General features: G+C 38.1%; 1 protein-coding gene across 11 annotated transcripts in view; it reads right to left on the minus strand.

The window, feature by feature from the left end:
- Positions 1–53: 53 nt before the first annotated feature.
- Positions 54–17,583, minus strand: part of tnnt2e (troponin T2e, cardiac) — a 20,964-nt gene continuing 3,434 nt past the window's right edge. The window contains exons 1-19 of one of the 11 annotated variants that reach the window (XM_046071662.1): positions 15,848–15,873; positions 15,643–15,690; positions 15,511–15,518; positions 15,390–15,410; positions 14,401–14,424; positions 13,898–13,918; positions 12,245–12,265; positions 11,117–11,137; positions 10,359–10,379; positions 8,472–8,483; positions 8,219–8,240; positions 8,057–8,117; positions 7,727–7,843; positions 7,556–7,633; positions 4,442–4,555; positions 4,032–4,144; positions 3,739–3,829; positions 2,463–2,500; positions 54–242 (exon numbers count right to left, since the gene is read on the minus strand). In XM_046071662.1, coding sequence (XP_045927618.1) covers positions 203–242; positions 2,463–2,500; positions 3,739–3,829; positions 4,032–4,144; positions 4,442–4,555; positions 7,556–7,633; positions 7,727–7,843; positions 8,057–8,117; positions 8,219–8,240; positions 8,472–8,483; positions 10,359–10,379; positions 11,117–11,137; positions 12,245–12,265; positions 13,898–13,918; positions 14,401–14,424; positions 15,390–15,410; positions 15,511–15,518; positions 15,643–15,674 — 855 coding nt within the window. In that variant the 5' untranslated portion in view covers positions 15,675–15,690; positions 15,848–15,873 and the 3' untranslated portion in view covers positions 54–202. Of the gene's footprint in view, positions 243–2,462; positions 2,501–3,738; positions 3,830–4,031; positions 4,145–4,441; positions 4,556–7,555; positions 7,634–7,726; positions 7,844–8,056; positions 8,118–8,218; positions 8,241–8,471; positions 8,484–10,358; positions 10,380–11,116; positions 11,138–12,244; positions 12,266–13,897; positions 13,919–14,400; positions 14,425–14,649; positions 15,056–15,389; positions 15,411–15,510; positions 15,519–15,642; positions 15,691–15,847; positions 15,874–17,583 lie in introns of those variants that run through there. The other 10 variants (XM_046071661.1, XM_046071664.1, XM_046071665.1 and 7 more) reach the window with 10 other exon arrangements.

Here is a 17,583-nt window from a genome sequence, read left to right on the forward strand (position 1 = left end):
AGACAGAAAGAGATAAAATCCACTAGTTTTAAACTTAAACCGCACAAACAGGCTTTAAAGCACTTGTTTTTTTTATTGTTTATGTCTAAAACCAGCTGTTGTAGTGCTGTTTTATTGTTTATGCGTACATTATTGTCGTCAAAATCAATACTGGTGCTCATCTTCAGGCGCTTCCTTGGAGAAATCCTGCTGGTGCTTGCATCTATCTCAGCCTGCCCTTGGCCTTGCCTCTTCCTTTGGTGCTGTGGGGTCACAAACATAAATCATCAGTCAACAGTTTACTATTCATCCATGTATGAATTAATATTTATTAAGTCCATCTCTATAGTTCCATTAGGTTGCTCTGGTGTGTTCCTAACAAATGTTGTTTGTACATACAGGTCTGGGTATCACTGGTAGTTCCACAGTTTGGAGGCCGAAGGTGTTAATTAAATATTAATTAAATCCATTATGAAGTGAATAATCATATGAATAAATACAGATACATTAATAATAACCATAAATGGGTAAGTAATAATCCAACACAATTTTAAAACTCTGCTATTTAATATGAAATGTAATGTCATCCATCCATTCTTTATGTGATTGGCTTGCCGCCTATTCAGAGAAAAAGCAACAGCCAATCAGAGAACTGACTCTGCTGAGGTTCAATGCTGCTGAGGGCTTAAACTGCCAGATGTTGACATTGTGGCATTGTGAACTAAAACTGGAAAAAGTAGTGTTGGGAAAACAAAAACAGACTTTAGAAGAAGGCGATTTTGTAATAAATGGAGACCTGCATTAACAGTATTGGGAGAGGAAGCAGTATGAAATTATCATAATGAGCTGAATCTTTTAAAAATCCATGGAATATTTCATGATGGTTATATTATTATTATTATGTATTTTATATTGCCATATTTATAAAACATTTTAATGCTTGGGGTCTCCATACAATTTAAATCTCTTTAGAGATCTTGTACAGCAGGGTTTTTTTATATTTAAATAAAAAGGGGTGTTAGACAAACATGTCTGCCTAAATTCCTCAAAGTAAGGTATGAAGTATTGTTTCTTATTAGTAGAGAAACACTTTGAGATACTACTTTTTTGATATAGGTATGTTTTTCTACAAACCTTTTTTTTTTCATTTAACAAAAGAGACTGGCTGCTATACAAGAACTTTAAAATTGGGAAATTGTGATTTAAATTGCAACCGATCAAAGAATAACAGCGATGCAAGCTTTTGGTACGTCACAGTTTTCAAATGTTCATTTTGCTACGGATTCATTTAAGCTGCTGACAAATAAGTATTACCCAACCCTCTGTATGAATGACGCACAGCACATATCTTTGTCTGCATGTAGACATAATTTTCTTTAAGCGTGACATTTTGTCAGTGCAGATGCTCTGTAGGTCCATATGTGCTGTAGTGTTCATTAACAAAATGAAATTAGGTCAGGAGCGAAGTGATGGAGGGGTTGAAGAAGACATCAAAGCATCATGCTATTAGAAAAGGGCAAAACACGATTTCACACGGCTGGCAAATGATGATTGTGTCCTCTCAGCAGCAGCCTTACCTTTTCATACCCTGCCTTTGTTCTCTTTTTGCCCCTTTGCCCATAAGATCTGATACATCCACAGTTTAATCTGCCAGATATTTGAGTGTAGACACTTACCAGTTGATTTAACACAGACGTCTCGCTTTCTGCCTTTTTAAAATGTTGACATACATGGCTTTTTTCTTTTTCAAGGGATTGATTCAGATCGGTTTACATTTCAAAATCTGTAACCAATAGTGTTACAAAAAGCAGTTTCAAAAAGTAGCAAATATGTGGGGGCTTTGGGATGTTCGCTCCAACCACCACAGTGCTTCTCTATTCTACCAACTTCAAAGCTCAAGTATAGCTGTGGATCAGGAACACAATGTTTTCGGACTGCCTGGATGAAGATGTAAAGAGGGATGATGGGTAATAGATGAACGGAGAAGAATAAAGAATGTTGAGCAGAGCAAGAAACAAGTAGAGTATGGTACGAAAGTAATCAAATACTGCATGAATGCTTTAAAATGGCAGAGCTTTCTGCTACTGTGTTGATCTTTTTCCATGGCTGTCTGAAACAGGTAAAATCTGATTTTATGTTTTACTTGTTCAGAGCCATAGGAAGGTGAGATCTGTGCTGTACAAAGTTAGAACTATTTCAATGCTCACAACTCATTCAGTAAAGACTGTGTCACATGTTCCCATTCTACATCAGGTAGGTTGATGTGAGTTTAAAAAGGGTTACAAGAGATAATTTATCATATTGAAGATCTGTATACGGGGGTTCACAACTACAATTTATCAATTTATATGCACTTATAATACCAAATTTGTTTTGTTAAATAAAACTGACTCAACATTTCCTGAGGCTCTTTAAATGAGTACCAAAACCACCTCAATTCTATTAAAGAAACTCTCAGCGCCAATATGAGCCTTGTCACTTACCTCTGGTGGTCTTGAACGCGAGCCAGGAGCTGATTGATCTGTGGGGGACAAACATGGAGGACTGGCTAAGCACAAGAGCAACAGGTGGACACGGGCGGACACCAGCTGAGCCGAAGAGTGGACCTCGTGGTCCTAAAGAAGAGCTCAGCAGGGCAAGATATGTTCACCTGATGTCCAAAGAATTTCATCTGTGGATGGGGACTCACCTCTAGCCTTCCTGACAGAGCTGATCATTTAACTAAATCCTAAAGTGAAGGCCACAGAGCTGAAGTGCTTATCATGTTTCAGTTGTGCTCGCCTCATTACAGGCTCCACACTACCAGTTTCACCTTCTGTTGTCAGTGGTTGCCCGGCTTTGCTCCTGCTCCACTGTCTGAGGCTCAGTTTGTGACCCTTTAACACACAGGACAGCAAAACAACCAAGACGCTCACACTCCTTATTAACAATTACTCACAACTTCTGCTGCTCATTGATTCGGAACTGGAGTACAGTAATCTGGAAGTCAAGCCACATTCATTTTATGTAGGCGCCCTCTGGACAGCCTTTCACTTAAAAGTATATTACATATGTTTCAGCTTTCACATTATGTGGCTTTTTCAGGGCTGTAGGCTGCATTATCATCTTATCCCATGATCTAAATTCATATAGTACATAAAACAAGTTAAGTAGCATATATATAGAAGCTAATGGGAGGATTTTAATCAGGTCATAGGCTGTTCATTTTGTAAAGACATGAAAGAAAGAGTAAGAAAATTTGGGAAATATAAAGAACAGAAGATTTAAACCACTCTTGTCTGTAGCCTACGGTAAATTTGTAGCTGGAGTGAGCAGCTTGTTAGCTTAGCTTAACATAAAGACTGGAAACAGCTAGTCCAGTTATGTTCAAAGATAAGAAAATTCACCATCCAGCACCTTTAAAGCTCACTAGTTAACATGTTATATTTTGTTGGATAGAATCAGGCTAGCTGTTTCCATGTTTCCAGTCTTTCCTGAGCTAAGCTAACGGGCTGCTGGCTTTAGCTTAATTTTTACCGTACAAACGTGAAAGCTGAATCTATCTTCTCATCAAAGTCTTGCAACTACAAAAAAAAGCGAATAAGCGTATTTTCCAAAAGGTATTCCAGATTGATTGAACTGTAACACCGACACTTTTTATTTTATGTAGTTGAGTTCTTCTACAGGTGCATATACAGGTTTGGTGAAAAAAAAAAATGTTTTCACTTTGTCATTTCATGGAGCAATTGGTACATGAACACCCCAAGGCAAAGTACTTACATCATATTTCTGTCTCTTCAGTTTCTCGGTGAGGTCAAACTTCTCAGACTCCAGTGTCATCAGCCACTGCCACAGCTCATTGGCCTTCTCCCTTCAGAGCAAATACCAGTTGCATTTTAGAAACAGAAAAGTAAAAGACCTTGCCAAAACGGTAGACCTCTATGATTCAAGGAATGGAAAGTAGATGGGAGTTTATTCACAAACAAATCACCTGCATCGGACCGTAAATGTGGATATTAGCCTGTCTATGGAACTGTGAATAAGGGCTGCTAGTGAAAACATAGTATCCTTACTTCACTTTGTCCTCGCTGAGATGGTCGATGTTGAGAGGCTTCCTCCTCTCTGCCAGGATCTTCTTTTTCTTCTCTCTCTCTGTCTGCTTTTTCGCTCCCCTTTTTCCATCTTGCTGGATAGGAGAATCAATCAAAGAGGATGTGTTGACAGAACACAAGAAGAGAAAGGATAAAAGAAAGAAAATATCAAAGAGGCCACAAAATCTGAAACGCTGATCCTATTTCCTATTGATTCAAGTATAAACACATGTATTTATGATCACAGTAACAGTCTCCATCTTCTGTCTTTCATTTCAGCGATGGTTGTGCATTATGGTGGGTACTGACTGGTACCGACTGTGCCAATCCTTTACATTTGTCTGACAGAAGATTTTCAGTGAGAATTTGGTAAACAGTTTGTGAAGACTGACCCTCTGTTGGACACCACCATACTGCTGAGTCATGTTTGTCAGAGCCTTCTTCTTCTTGGCGTCCTCATCCTGCTTTTTACGGGCCTCCTCCTGCTCCTTCCTCTCCTTTTCTTCCTGCCGTACAGATTGCACAAGAAGGTCACAGGAGAAAGAAACACACCACCTTGCCTCTCCAACGGCTTAATCAATACTGAGGGCAAAATCTATTAAAGTCTTCCTGCTGTCATCACTTAGATAAAATTCACTGTATCTGCAAGAAGATCCTTTTCCTGGAAATTATTATCATTATCTGCCATTTTAGAAAATGACAATTGGTTTCATGTGAATTTCAAGTTAAACCTGCAGTAACTGAAATTTTGTTCTCTTTGGGGAAGCGGAAACAAGCTGTAAACACAACACTAGCATATTTTTACATTTTAGCTTGATATAGTCAACATGATAGCGAACAGCTGCTTAATTACACATCTAGCTGATACAGAGCAACATAATCATTCATTTGGAGTTGTGTTTCTGGCCACCTGGCAAATGTAACTGGGGTGGTGATGACGCAGTGGATAAGACACATGCCTTTGGTGTGAGAGACCCACGTTCGAATCCACTGTAAGACACCAATGTGTCCTTGAGCAAGACGCTTCACCACTAGTTGCCCTAGAGGTGTGTGACCTACATGCGACATATATATAGCAATTGTAAGACGCTTTGGATAAAAATGTCAGCTAAATGAATCTCCTTTTAGCTCTGTTTTTGGTCTCCACCAATTCCCAAGGGAAATATCTGACTCTTTAGCTCTTCACTCGCTAACTTGGTTTGCAAATAATGTACAGTGGATTTTTAGAGCGTTTTCATTGAAAACAGCCTACTGCTGTAGAAAAACAATGCTATGAGACCTGTGACATTAAAATCAGAGTTGCAGGGTGATAATTCTCTGTAGGTTTGTCATGTACATGTAACACCACTCTTACATGGTCATTTAATCCATTGGTATTATGAAAATATTGACTATAGGTGCTTTAAAGAAAAATATAAATACTGAATTATTTGCAGCAGACAACATAAAGAAAAGAGTTTCCCTAAAGGCAAAGACTTCATGTTGATCCAAATTTATATGATATGCTGAAATTAAATCTGCCCAAAGCAATTTTTTGAATGACATCACTTAACTGCACCAAGCAGGGCTGGACTGGTAATGGGGCAAATTACCAGTGGGCCGACGCACCTTTGGGGCAGATGTAACGTAAATGATGTATTTATATAACTGTTTTTAAATAAATGGACCAACGACCTGCCCATTGGGTAATTTTCTGTACTGACACTGGGCGGCCCAATCACATCTCTTTAGCGAAAGTGAGCAGGAGGAGAGTGGAGGTGAAGGCATGGAGTAGCTCAACCTGTAGGGAGGGAGGGTGGTTTACACTGGAGACGCTGGGGACAGGTAGCCACCACTTTTTGAAAGCATTTGTTAAAAATGTTCTGAAAAATAGCTTGCACCAAGAAATGTTAATTAACAAATAAAAATGCTATGACAAAGGTTTATTTGCACAATATGCCTGTAATGCAATGTAAATATATAAATATAACTCTGTGTTGTCCAAAAAAAGTCACTTAAGCTAAAAACAATAATAAGCTACTGATTACCAGTGTTGGGGGTAGCCTAACACGTTGCAGAGTAACGCATTACTGTAATCAGATTACTTTTGTCTGTAAGGCAGTAATGTAACGCATTACTGTTGATAACTTCAGTAATCACATTACAGTTATTAATGACAAAATCGTCGCGTTACTTGTGAACTGGTTCTTGAACTATCCGCATAACGGGAGGAGAGAAAAATAAATCGTCCCTTTTCCTCCGTGTTTGCGTAACACTTTTCCGACCTAACTTTTTACTTCAAGGCCAGTTCATGAGGATGCAGAAATTGCAATGCTGCCAAAGACGTCTTTCGAGGGGTGGAGGTATTAGGCCTACTTCATATTGTTTCGCGAAAGGACAGAACTAGTTACTTTCAGCAGTGAGTAATCTAGTAAAGTAAGGCATTACTTTAAAAAAAGTTACTAGTAATGTGTAATCCATTACCTTTTATGAGTAACTACCCCAACACTGCTGATTGAGATCCTCGGGCAGAGGTCTAGCTGTTGTCTGTTCCAGAGTCTCGAATGAAAACTAAAGGGGACAGAGTGTTTGCTGTCAGGGCCCCGAGGCTCTGGAACAGCCTGCCCGAGGAAATCAGGTCAGCTGAGTCAGTGAACTCTTTTAAGTCCCTTCTTAAAACATACTTTTATAGGAGAGCCTTTCCCGATCTTATTTGACTTTATTTTATCCCTTTTATTTTATTTATTTTACTAATTTTATATTTATCTTAAACGTGTATTTTAGTCTTTTCAATGTTTTCATGATTTTATCTTGTATTGTTTTTGTATTATTGTCTTTTGGGTATTATTGTCTTTACACTTGTTAAAGCACTTGTTTTTGAAAAGTGCTCTACAAATAAAGATTATTATTATTATTATTATCATTATTATTATTCCCTGATGCAGAAAATGTCTCCAGAATGCAGGAAATTAAATGTTTCATGCTCAAAATCTTCTGGGGGAGGACCTCTATATCAAAAACTTCTTCAATAAATAGTTTTTTTCTAAATATTAAGCCCATTAAAATACAGTCTTGTTGTCATGGCCCCAATCTTGTGCAATATTACGTCTCATGGGCTCTCAAGTGTTTCGTCACACCCCTGATCTAAGCCCTTAAATGGATGGATGGTGTATTGGTGAGGGGTGTCCGACCGATTTTGGTGGGCTGCCTGGGCAAAAATTGCCAGGGCTGATTTTTTGTCCCAGTCCAGCCCTGGCACCAAGGACACTCACATTTAAAAATGTGCCCGTTTATGCTTTAGAGTATATCAAAACAAAAATGGGAAAGATGGAGTAAAGATCAAGGATGGAGTATTTACTTTCTGTTGTTGAGGTTGTTTACATTCATCAGAGAAGATTCCCAACCAGGATAGACACATGCTCAACACCTTAATTATATTTTGGTTACAGTTATTTGTTATAGGACACTCTTTATTTATTGTATTTAGGGTCATTGTCCTGAAAAACGGTGATTGAAAAGGAACTCACTGCGACACGAGTCTGCCTCTCCTTCTCCCTCTCAGCACGGATCCTCAGCTGTTCAGCCCTCTCAGCACGACGCTTCTCCTGCACATCCATGCCCACACAAACACACAGTGTAATTGTTTGCTGGGTGGTGCATCACTCCAGCGATCTGGCACACTTTCCTGGAAGACTTACGATCCTGTTAACGAGAGCGATGAGCTCCTCCTCTTCCTTCTTCCTCTGAATGAAGTGGGCCTCGATCAGAGATTGCAGCTCGGTCAGATCCTTCTCCTGACGCTTTCTGTGGATGTCCTGCAGTTACAGATGCACCTTCAGTGACTGCATATCCAGAGAGCAAAACCCTCATGAAGTCCTAAACAAAATGTTGAACCTAAACTACTGCAGCCGACATTTGGTCCTCATAATGACAAAAAAAGACAAACATTTATGCATGCAGACACACGTGCAGATACAGTATACAGACAAATAAATTGTGTCAATGTCATTTAAAAAGGAATCACTTACATCAAAGTCCACCTTTTCTCCCTCTGGTATCTTCGGCACAGCTATAGCTGGAGCAAACAACCTCAAAAAACATTTCTGGGTTAGAAAATTAACTTTAAACAACCAGTTAACCACTAGTTGGTTGATGTATATAGATTAAAATTCACATGACGAAAGACTTACTTTGGTTTGGGTTTGGAGTCATCTATTGTAATAAAAAAAGTGATAATACAGTTACTATAGCACTGATTTACATTTGTTTAATCTATACAATATATATAAGTATATATAAGTGACTGTCTTTATTTCATCTATTTAGTTTTTCATTAAGACTAAAATATGAATCTTAAAACCATATTTGGAGTGTAAAAAATGTACAATTGACAAGTCACAACTGTTCAACTGATCTTTAGATAAAATTACAGCGCTCACTTACCCTGGTTCTCTCCTAGAGGGTGAGAACAGAGAAGTAAATTATAATTAATTAATAAATGACCCTCACTAATGGAACAATAGAACACAGACACTCAACACACATAAATGAGCTGTGTAAGTGAATAAATACTGGAACAATGAATCTTGTTTTTCTGACTTTTATGCATGGTCTGTAGCAATGCACTATAGCATGACATCCAGTACAGTTGTTTGTCATTAAAAAACAGGAGCATGTGTAACCAGCTCAATATGAAGTCTCCCAAAAAAAGCAGTATTTAAAAAAACAACATGCGCTTTGTTTTGGCAGGCAGCGAGGCTGTGAGCATGTGTTGTACAGGTGAAGGCCCCACCAGATAGTTAAGACCAAGACTATACCCAGATATTTTACTTAAAGGTTCAGTTTGTCCTGCGATGGACTGGTGACCTGTCCAGGGTGTACCCCGCCTTTCGCCCAATGTATTCTGGGATAGGCTCCTGTACGCGGGATAAGTGGTTGATGATGGATGGATGGTTCAGTTTGTAAGTTTTAGTGGCATCTAGTGGTGAGGGTTGGGAATTGCAACAAATCGCTCACTGTGTGTTCACTTGATCCTCGGGCGAAATAATTGCTTTATAATAAATGTATTAATTTCAATGGCAATTGTAAATTCAGCAGTAAAAACATCTAACTTTTTCTCCATGAGGTTGTTACAATATTGTATATCAATTTAATTTCTAAATTCAACAACCAAAAGGCAGTGAAAACTGTCAACATATGGTCCTCTTTATATAATATAGACTACCCCTGGCAAAGTTATATAAGTTATATATTAGTAATCTGTTCTGTATACTTCTTCATATCCAATATACCCTTTATTCCTCTTTCTGCAATAAAGTTTTAAGGAGGAAAAAATTCTATACGATTATTCCGACACCACACAAACGCACCATCTGTCGCCCCTGACCTCTCCCTTTGCAAGCGCAAAGGAGAAGCTACGGTGGCCGGCACGCTCTGTTGGCTCTTGTGCCAAATGATAGGTGTGGTCCTCTATTCGTCCGAATTTCATTTGTCTTCTAACATCTAATAAACCAGACAACTACAACTACTGCTTCTTCCTTGTTATATTCAACTTAGTGATGAAACACGCTCTGTAGAGTACTTTGGCCTCTTTGGCTACTGGAGAAACATGGAGGCGTCCATGTAAGGTGACCCACAGTGTGTGTAGATAGAAATGGAAAATTCTAAGGTAATAAAAACACTAATAAATAAATAAATAAATAAATAACATTACATAAGGTCTTTATACACCACTGAAAACATAGTTATGTATATTATATTGCATTTCTGTCAATAGATCCTCCTAAATATAACACAGTGAACCTTTAAGTAAAAGTAGTAATAACACAGTGTACAACTACTCTGTTACGAGTCCTGCATTCAATAATTTACTTCATTAAAAGTTCAAAGGTTTTAGCATCAAAATATACTAAGTAGGCTACAAAAAGTAAAAGGACTCTTTATACAGAATGGCCTCTTTCAGAATAATTTCTAATATATAAAAAAATTCTAATTATCGATGCATCCATGTGTTTCACTTTAATATATATATATAATATACTGCCGGGTATATGAAGTCAAAAGGTCATAATGTTATTAGTTGGTAATATTTTATATTATTACTCAATCTGCAAAGTAACTAGTGATCAAATGTATCAAATGACTGTAGTGGAGGAAAACACATTTGCCTCTGAGATGTAATGGAGTAGAAGTATAAAGTAGCAGAAAATGGAAATATTCTAATAAAGTCCTACAAGTACAACAAACTTGTACTCAATTACTGTATTTGAATACATGTACTTAGTTACTTTTCACCAGTGTCATTATAGTAATGAAAGTAAATTATAGTACCTTCATCTGCAGCTGGAGACTCTGTGGCAGAGGACATAAGGACATGTTAGTGCATCAGATGGCAGAATCCAAATGGATTTACTTTATTATTTAACAATACTACTTCGTTCTTTATATATATCTACTTTATACATTTTGATATGAAAAACTATCTTGCCTGTGAGAAGGAGAAAATAGAAAGTCTAAACAGTTTCTGTATGCCTTGTCACACAGGGCTGGTGAAAGTACTCTGGGGGCGCCAAGCCATGAACACTTAGTTTACTTTCAGACAGTGTGAAGGCAGTTCTTTTATAAGAGTGTGTTATCAGAATAAATATTAAAATAGGAAGATATTTACACCACATATGAATTCAGCAGCAACAGAGATTTGAAAAGATTGAAAGTCACTATTACAATTTCCCACAAATATCTCAGTCCTACAGTCTCCTTGAATTACCTTCTGCTGAAGGCTCTCTGTAAATGTAATGTGAATCGGCAGGTGATCATAGCGATCATAATCAATGCAAGAAATGGGACACAGCTCATCAGTAAATGTTCATGGCATGACTTGGCTGCAATATGTTATTGTTACGAGGAGAATGGTTTTTCCAATATGTACTTAAAGTTAAACAAAATAAGCATATGCCATGTATTAGGTGTCATATTTCAAAGCCAAATATTTTTTCATTCACATAATGTATACAATATAGTTGTTAAAGCTGGACCATCAACACTGTTATATATGTTAGATTAGATTAAAATATAACAAAAGTCATTACCTTCCACTGTAGGAAGAGGTTCTAAGGTGGTGTGAAATAATTAAAATATGGTTAAATATGTCACATGTCATCAGAAAATGCAATGAAACAATATGTTTACAATTGACATTTAGTCACGGAATTACATTATATATGAATATTACATAACTTTTCTTTGCAATCATAAAATAAGCAAGACATACAGTATATATGATGTGATAAAAATCTGAATGTTTTAACTAGTGCTGGGCAACGTGTCGCACACATTTAAATGTACTGCTATATACATAAAAGTGCAATAACGTGTGGTTTGCAAACATTTTAAACAAATAAGGTGCTTTTTACCAGCAGTATTCCCTTTACACAGTTAGCAATAAAATGTTTCTTCTAAATCTCAACTTAAAACATTAATGTCAAAATCAAATGAAATATTAAACCAAAGCTATTTGCCACTGCCAAGGCATTACCTTTTATCTAGCTTGTTAAAACAAGTTACCATCAAAGTCCAGAGCCACGATCATAACATCATACCAGGCACCTTCTGAGCAACAGGTTACCATATATAGATCTGTTTTCTTGGGTTTTTTTCTGAACAGGTATCAGCAGAAACATTTTTCTTTTATCAGAGAGCAGCATAAACAGTCTATGTTCAATAGTAAGTGTCCCTGTTAGAGTGAGGGGAAGTGGTCAAGCACAAGGCGTAGTGACAAGCAGGCGTGTTCCCGTGAAACTGTCTCTGTTGTGCTTGCCTCACGCACACACCTGCCGCCAAAGTTGAATTGTCTTGAACCTTTTGTACGCAACGCGCAGCACAAATCATTGAAAGAGAGAGTGATCCTAGCTGTTTGTTAGTTTCCAAAATCTATTTTTACTTTATATACTGCCTGGTATATGAAGTCAAAAGGTCATAATGTTATTAGTTGGTAATATTTTGCGTTATTACTCAATCTGCAAAGTAACTAGTGATCAAATGTATCAAATGATTTGCCTCTGAGATGTAATGGAGTAGAAGTATAAAGTAGCAGAAAATGGAAATATTCTAATAAATTCCTACAAGTACATCAAAATTGTACTCAATAACTGTACTTGAATACGTGTACTTAGTTACTTTCAACCTGTTATTACAGTAATGAAAGTAAATTATAGTACCTTCATCTGCAGCTGGAGACTCTGTGGCAGAGGACATAAGGGCATGTTAGTGCATCAGATGGCAGAATCCAAATGGATTTACTTTATTATTTACGTCGTTCTTTATATATATCTACTTTATACATTTTGATATGAAACACTGTCTTGCCTGTGAGAAGGAGAAACTAGAAAGTCTAAACAGTTTCTGTATGCCTTGTCATACAGGGCTGGTGAAAGTACTCTGGGGGTGCCAAGCCATGAACACTTAGTTTACTTTCAGACAGTGTGAAGGCAGTTCTTTTATAAAAGTGTGTTATCAGAATAAATCTTAAAATAGGAAGATATTTACACCACATATGAATTCGGCTGCAACAAAGAATTGAAAAGATTGAAAGTCACAAATATCTCAGTCCTACAGTCTCCTTGAATTACCTTCTGCTGAAGGCTCTCTGTAAATGTAATGTGAACCGGCAGGTGATCATAGCGATCATAATCAATGCAAGAAATGGGACACAGCTCATCAGTAAATGTTCATGGCATGACTTGGCTACAATATGTTATTGTTACGAGGAGAATGGTTTAACTAATATGTACTTGAAGAGGTGGTATTATACCCACTTTCAGGTTCATAATCTTATTTAGGGGTTGAACCAGAGCAGGTTTACATGGTTTAATTTTCAAAAACAGTATATTTTTTGTTATTACATTTACATTTATTCATTTAGCTGACGCTTTTATCCAAAGCGACTTCCAATTGCTGTATATGTCAGAGGTCGCACGCCTCTGGAGCAACTAGGGGTTAAGTGTCTTGCTCAGGGACACATTGGTGGATGTGTCACAGTGGGGAGTTGTACCCGTCATACTGCACATTGCTGCAGCTCTCTTCTGTGTTGAAGGCTTCGTTTTAGCTATAGAGTGATACATCTTGTCTTTAAATGATCTTTGTTGGGAGTTGCACATGCGCAGTTCCTAGTTAAGGACTACAAGCCAATCAGAAGCAGAGAATGGCGGGCCAATGAGAAGCCGGTAAACAGCTTCGATTCAGCTGTACATGTTGCCAAGCTGACCAGCTTGGCAACATGAACTGGAGCAAGAGTTTCACAGTGGGGAGTTATTAATCTGTAACAAAAGTATCTTTCATACATTAAGTTTTAACTGAGCTCTGTCTCTACATCACAGTAACAACTTCATGTCCATTGACTGCCTGGAGGGTAGCTAGTGTTTAGAAGGGAGAGGAGAGGTGTGCTGCAGCTCAGTGTTTTTCCACCGCTGTTTTTGAGGGTGTGTCGGACAAGCCGCTTGGCTAGCGTTATATGAGGCGCTCACAGGGATGAAAGGGAAATGGCTGGACTACAGAACAGCTGTTTTCAGGCAGTTCAGAGCAGAGTTTTCTGTGGGAGATGGGAACTCCCTTTGTGGTGGACTTTTTCACTTTGCAAACCTGTTACATGCACAAAAAGGTATATAACTCAATAAAGAAGAGGGAAAAAGCCAAACAGCATAATACCACCTCTTTAAAGTTAAACAAAATAAGCATGTGCTATTTATTAAGTGTCATATTTCAAAGCAAAATGATGTTTCATTCACATAATGTATACAATATAGTTGTTCATGCTGGACCATCAACACTGTTATATATGTTAGATTAGAATAAAATATAACAAAAGTCATTACCTTCCACAGTAGGAAGAGGTTCTAAGGTGGTGTGAAATAATGAAAATATGGTTAAATATGTCACATGTCATCAGAAAATGCAATTTACAATTAACAATTGACATTTAGTCACAGGATTAAATTATATACGACTTTTACATAACTTATTTTTCAATCGTGAAATAAGCTAGGCATACGGTATATATGATGTGATAAAAAAAATGAATGTTTTAACGTTTTGGCAGTTTGTAAATAAAGTAGCATGAAATGCTAATGATACAGGTAAATAAATGGTGCTGAAGTAAATAAGAGATAAAATGTTTGTAATGTGCAGGTGAACCTGTGTGTTATTAATATAAAGTATGTTTGTAATATTTATGATGGCACAATCAATACTACGCATATAAATTTTGTAATATGAAGTGACACCTAATTAGCAGTTTTCTATATAAATTTCAATGTATTCTATAAACGCAAATGGAATTATAATGGCTCATAGACAAATATTAAAAGATGAGATTTACCTTGTACTTCAGGTGCTACTTCTTCTATAAAACAAAAACATAACAAGTCAAATTATTGTTATTGGTGGGCAAAAACATGACACCAAACACACACAGACACACACAGACACAGACACACAGACACACACACATGCACACACACACACACACACACACACACACACACACACGCACACACACACACACACACACACACACACACACACACACAAAGGCATTATTTACTGACAAAAAACAAGTCATACAAACCTTCTTCTTTCAGTGTCTTCATGTCTGAGTGAACTAAATAAGGATTAGTGGATCAATGAGGCTCTGGCAAACAGCTTGAGGCTGGGATTCGGTCAAACTCTGAGCACTGTGATATTGTCCCGTGGGATGCACTGAAACCAATGCTGGTGTCTGACATTCTGAACAAAGCTAGAAACAGGGAATGATCCCGGATCACAAACCAAGCCCATGAGCTGTTTGTAACCTGTCAGAAATCAAAGCCAAATCTCGACACATAGCAAAACAACAGGGGGAAAATGTCATTGTCGTTTCGGTTTACTTTGTGCATTTGAAATGATTTTTATCCAATGCTAATCAGTGGTGGAGGAAGTGTGTTTTAACATATTTTTGTCTTTCTTTTTTTCTCTTCTATTTGTCTCATCGACTTATTAGTGTTCCCATTCGCATTTACATACACACATATACCCCACCCACACACGACATCTCACATACACCACCACAGTTTATCTCACACTTGATGAACTTTGCCTCCCGCGCCTTCACAGCAGCTACACTGTTTGCCGTCATAAACTGTTTTGCTGCCTTGTCACCATTGTTTAACTCTTGTCTTATGTTTTGTTATATTGCACAAATGATACAAAAACAAAGACAAACTGAAAAGCTTGCTGTGGCTTTTATCACTGACAGCAGACACTGTAACAGCAGCAGACACACCGGAAACAAGGCGATGCACACATATGAAGCCATGCAGAAGCCTTTACCTTCCTCTTCCTGGGTTACCTCTGAGGAGACATAATCAGGTCAGCCACATCTAGCAACAGAACCTTGAAAGTGACATTTTGCTTTCGAAAACACGTTGAATGCTCTCAAACTCTTACTTACCTTCCTCCCTGAAAAGAAAAGAAGAGGAGATGTGAATTTTTTTTCCCGGAGCAATCAGTCGAAATCAGCTCAGTCTGTCTGTTTAACTCAGTACACCGTGAAACACCACTAAAATGTAAAGAAGGCACTCACAGCATCTCCTCCACTACTTCTTCTCCAGACATCTTGGATTCCAATTACCTGCATAAAAGAGGAAAGCAGACAATGTGTCGAAACATCAAGAATCACAACTTCAATTCACCACACAGAATACATGATGCATTTTTAATGAATTTCCTTTTTTTTTGAGATAATAAAGGAGTTTTAAAGCAGGTGTCAAACTGACACACACACATACACAGACACTCAATTCTCTTGGCCTCAATATAATGAGGGCTCATTATATTAATTTTTGTTTCATTCATGTTTTTCTTGCTGTCATTTGTGTTGTTGTTTGTCTTCCTGATATTTTCCTCTTTATCTCATCGAATGTAATGTTTTTAGCCCTTGAGATTTTAGCCCTTGAGATTTCTTTCCCTCGGACAGATGGTTTGTGTCTTCTTTTCTCCTCTCTGTGCTTTTTTCAGATGTGCAAACAACTAATCCAAAACCTACAAAGAAACAAAACTTGGCTACATGCTTTGAGATTGGAGCAATTGTAGAATTTGAAATGATTCCACCATGGGCACTGCAAGTAGAGGCCCAGGGCTTTAAACAGCTCCAGGCCTAATCCTCAGCCATTTCCTCTTGGCAGTGATCAAGGCTGCAGGCAGCTGACTGGAGTCTGGACAGCACTGAAACTATCAGGACTGCACCAGTCCTTCAGGGATGAACCGATGCATCTGAAGCTAGGCATATCAAATTGGCTCAGATATGTACACTAGGAAAACAATTTTCCAGGTGCTCAACAGGCTTTGAAGTGGTACACTGCAAGAAATGTCCATCATAGTGTGATTTAGTCTGATATTCATGCGTAACAGCTTATTGTTCTGTCAAAGCGAAACAATTCAATCTGATTTCAGCACCAATTTTGAAGATCAGTTTACTTGCCACGAGGAGTAACACTCAGCCTGTGAAAATAGTTGTATTATGTCCTCTGTGGCTGTGGAAGAGATCTCTAAAGTCTGCACAAATAACCCTGATGGTGTCACGATCATGAGCGCTGTCTTGTGACGAGGCTTGAGATTTCAAACAGAAACCCTGTGTTACAAACCACAGAGTTTGAAAGATGAGGGTGTTTACCAGGTAGTGAGAGTTTAATGCACCCTATTGAGTTGCATTATGGGAAATGCAGGAACCAGTGTTTTTGGAGCTTGAGACATACTAGGGACTATAGGTCAAGATACCTATGCCTATATTTGTCACAACCTTGATTTTGAGTGTGGTGTTTTTCTGTTATTTTGCTAAATGTCCAGTTCTGTTTTACCCATTGCCTCTGTGTTCTTGTTTAGGTTTTGTTTGTTGAGCATTGCTTCCTTGTTTTCTGTTGTATTTAGTTACATATATCTTTGTGTATTGTCTGTAGCTTTACTTCCTGTTTTATTGTGCAATTTTGGTGATTGGTGTTTTTGTTTAGCTTTGTTTCCTGTCTACGTTGATTCCCAATGCGTCTCACCTGTGTTTAATTGCCATGGCTGGTTGTGTGTGTGTGTGTGGTGTGCCCCTTTATACACTGCTCAAAAAAATAAAGGGAACACTTAAACAACACAATGTAACTCCAAGTCAATCACACTCCTGTGAAATCAAACTGTCCACTTAGGAAGCAACACTGGTTGACAATCAATTTCACATGCTGTTGTGCAAATGGAATAGACAACAGGTGGAAATTATAGGCAATTAGCAAGACACCCCCAATAAAGGAGTGGTTCTGCAGGTGGTGACCACAGACCACTTCTCAGTTCCTATGCTTCCTGGCTGATGTTTTGGTCACTTTTGAATGCTGGCGGTGCTTTCACTCTAGTGGTAGCATGAGACGGAGTCTACAACCCACACAAGTGGCTCAGGTAGTGCAGCTCATCCAGGATGGCACATCAATGCGAGCTGTGGCAAGAAGGTTTGCTGTGTCTGTCAGCGTAGTGTCCAGAGCATGGAGGC

Source organism: Micropterus dolomieu, linkage group LG16 (genome assembly GCF_021292245.1).
Source record: "Micropterus dolomieu isolate WLL.071019.BEF.003 ecotype Adirondacks linkage group LG16, ASM2129224v1, whole genome shotgun sequence".
Classification (NCBI taxonomy): Eukaryota; Metazoa; Chordata; class Actinopteri; order Centrarchiformes; family Centrarchidae; genus Micropterus; species Micropterus dolomieu.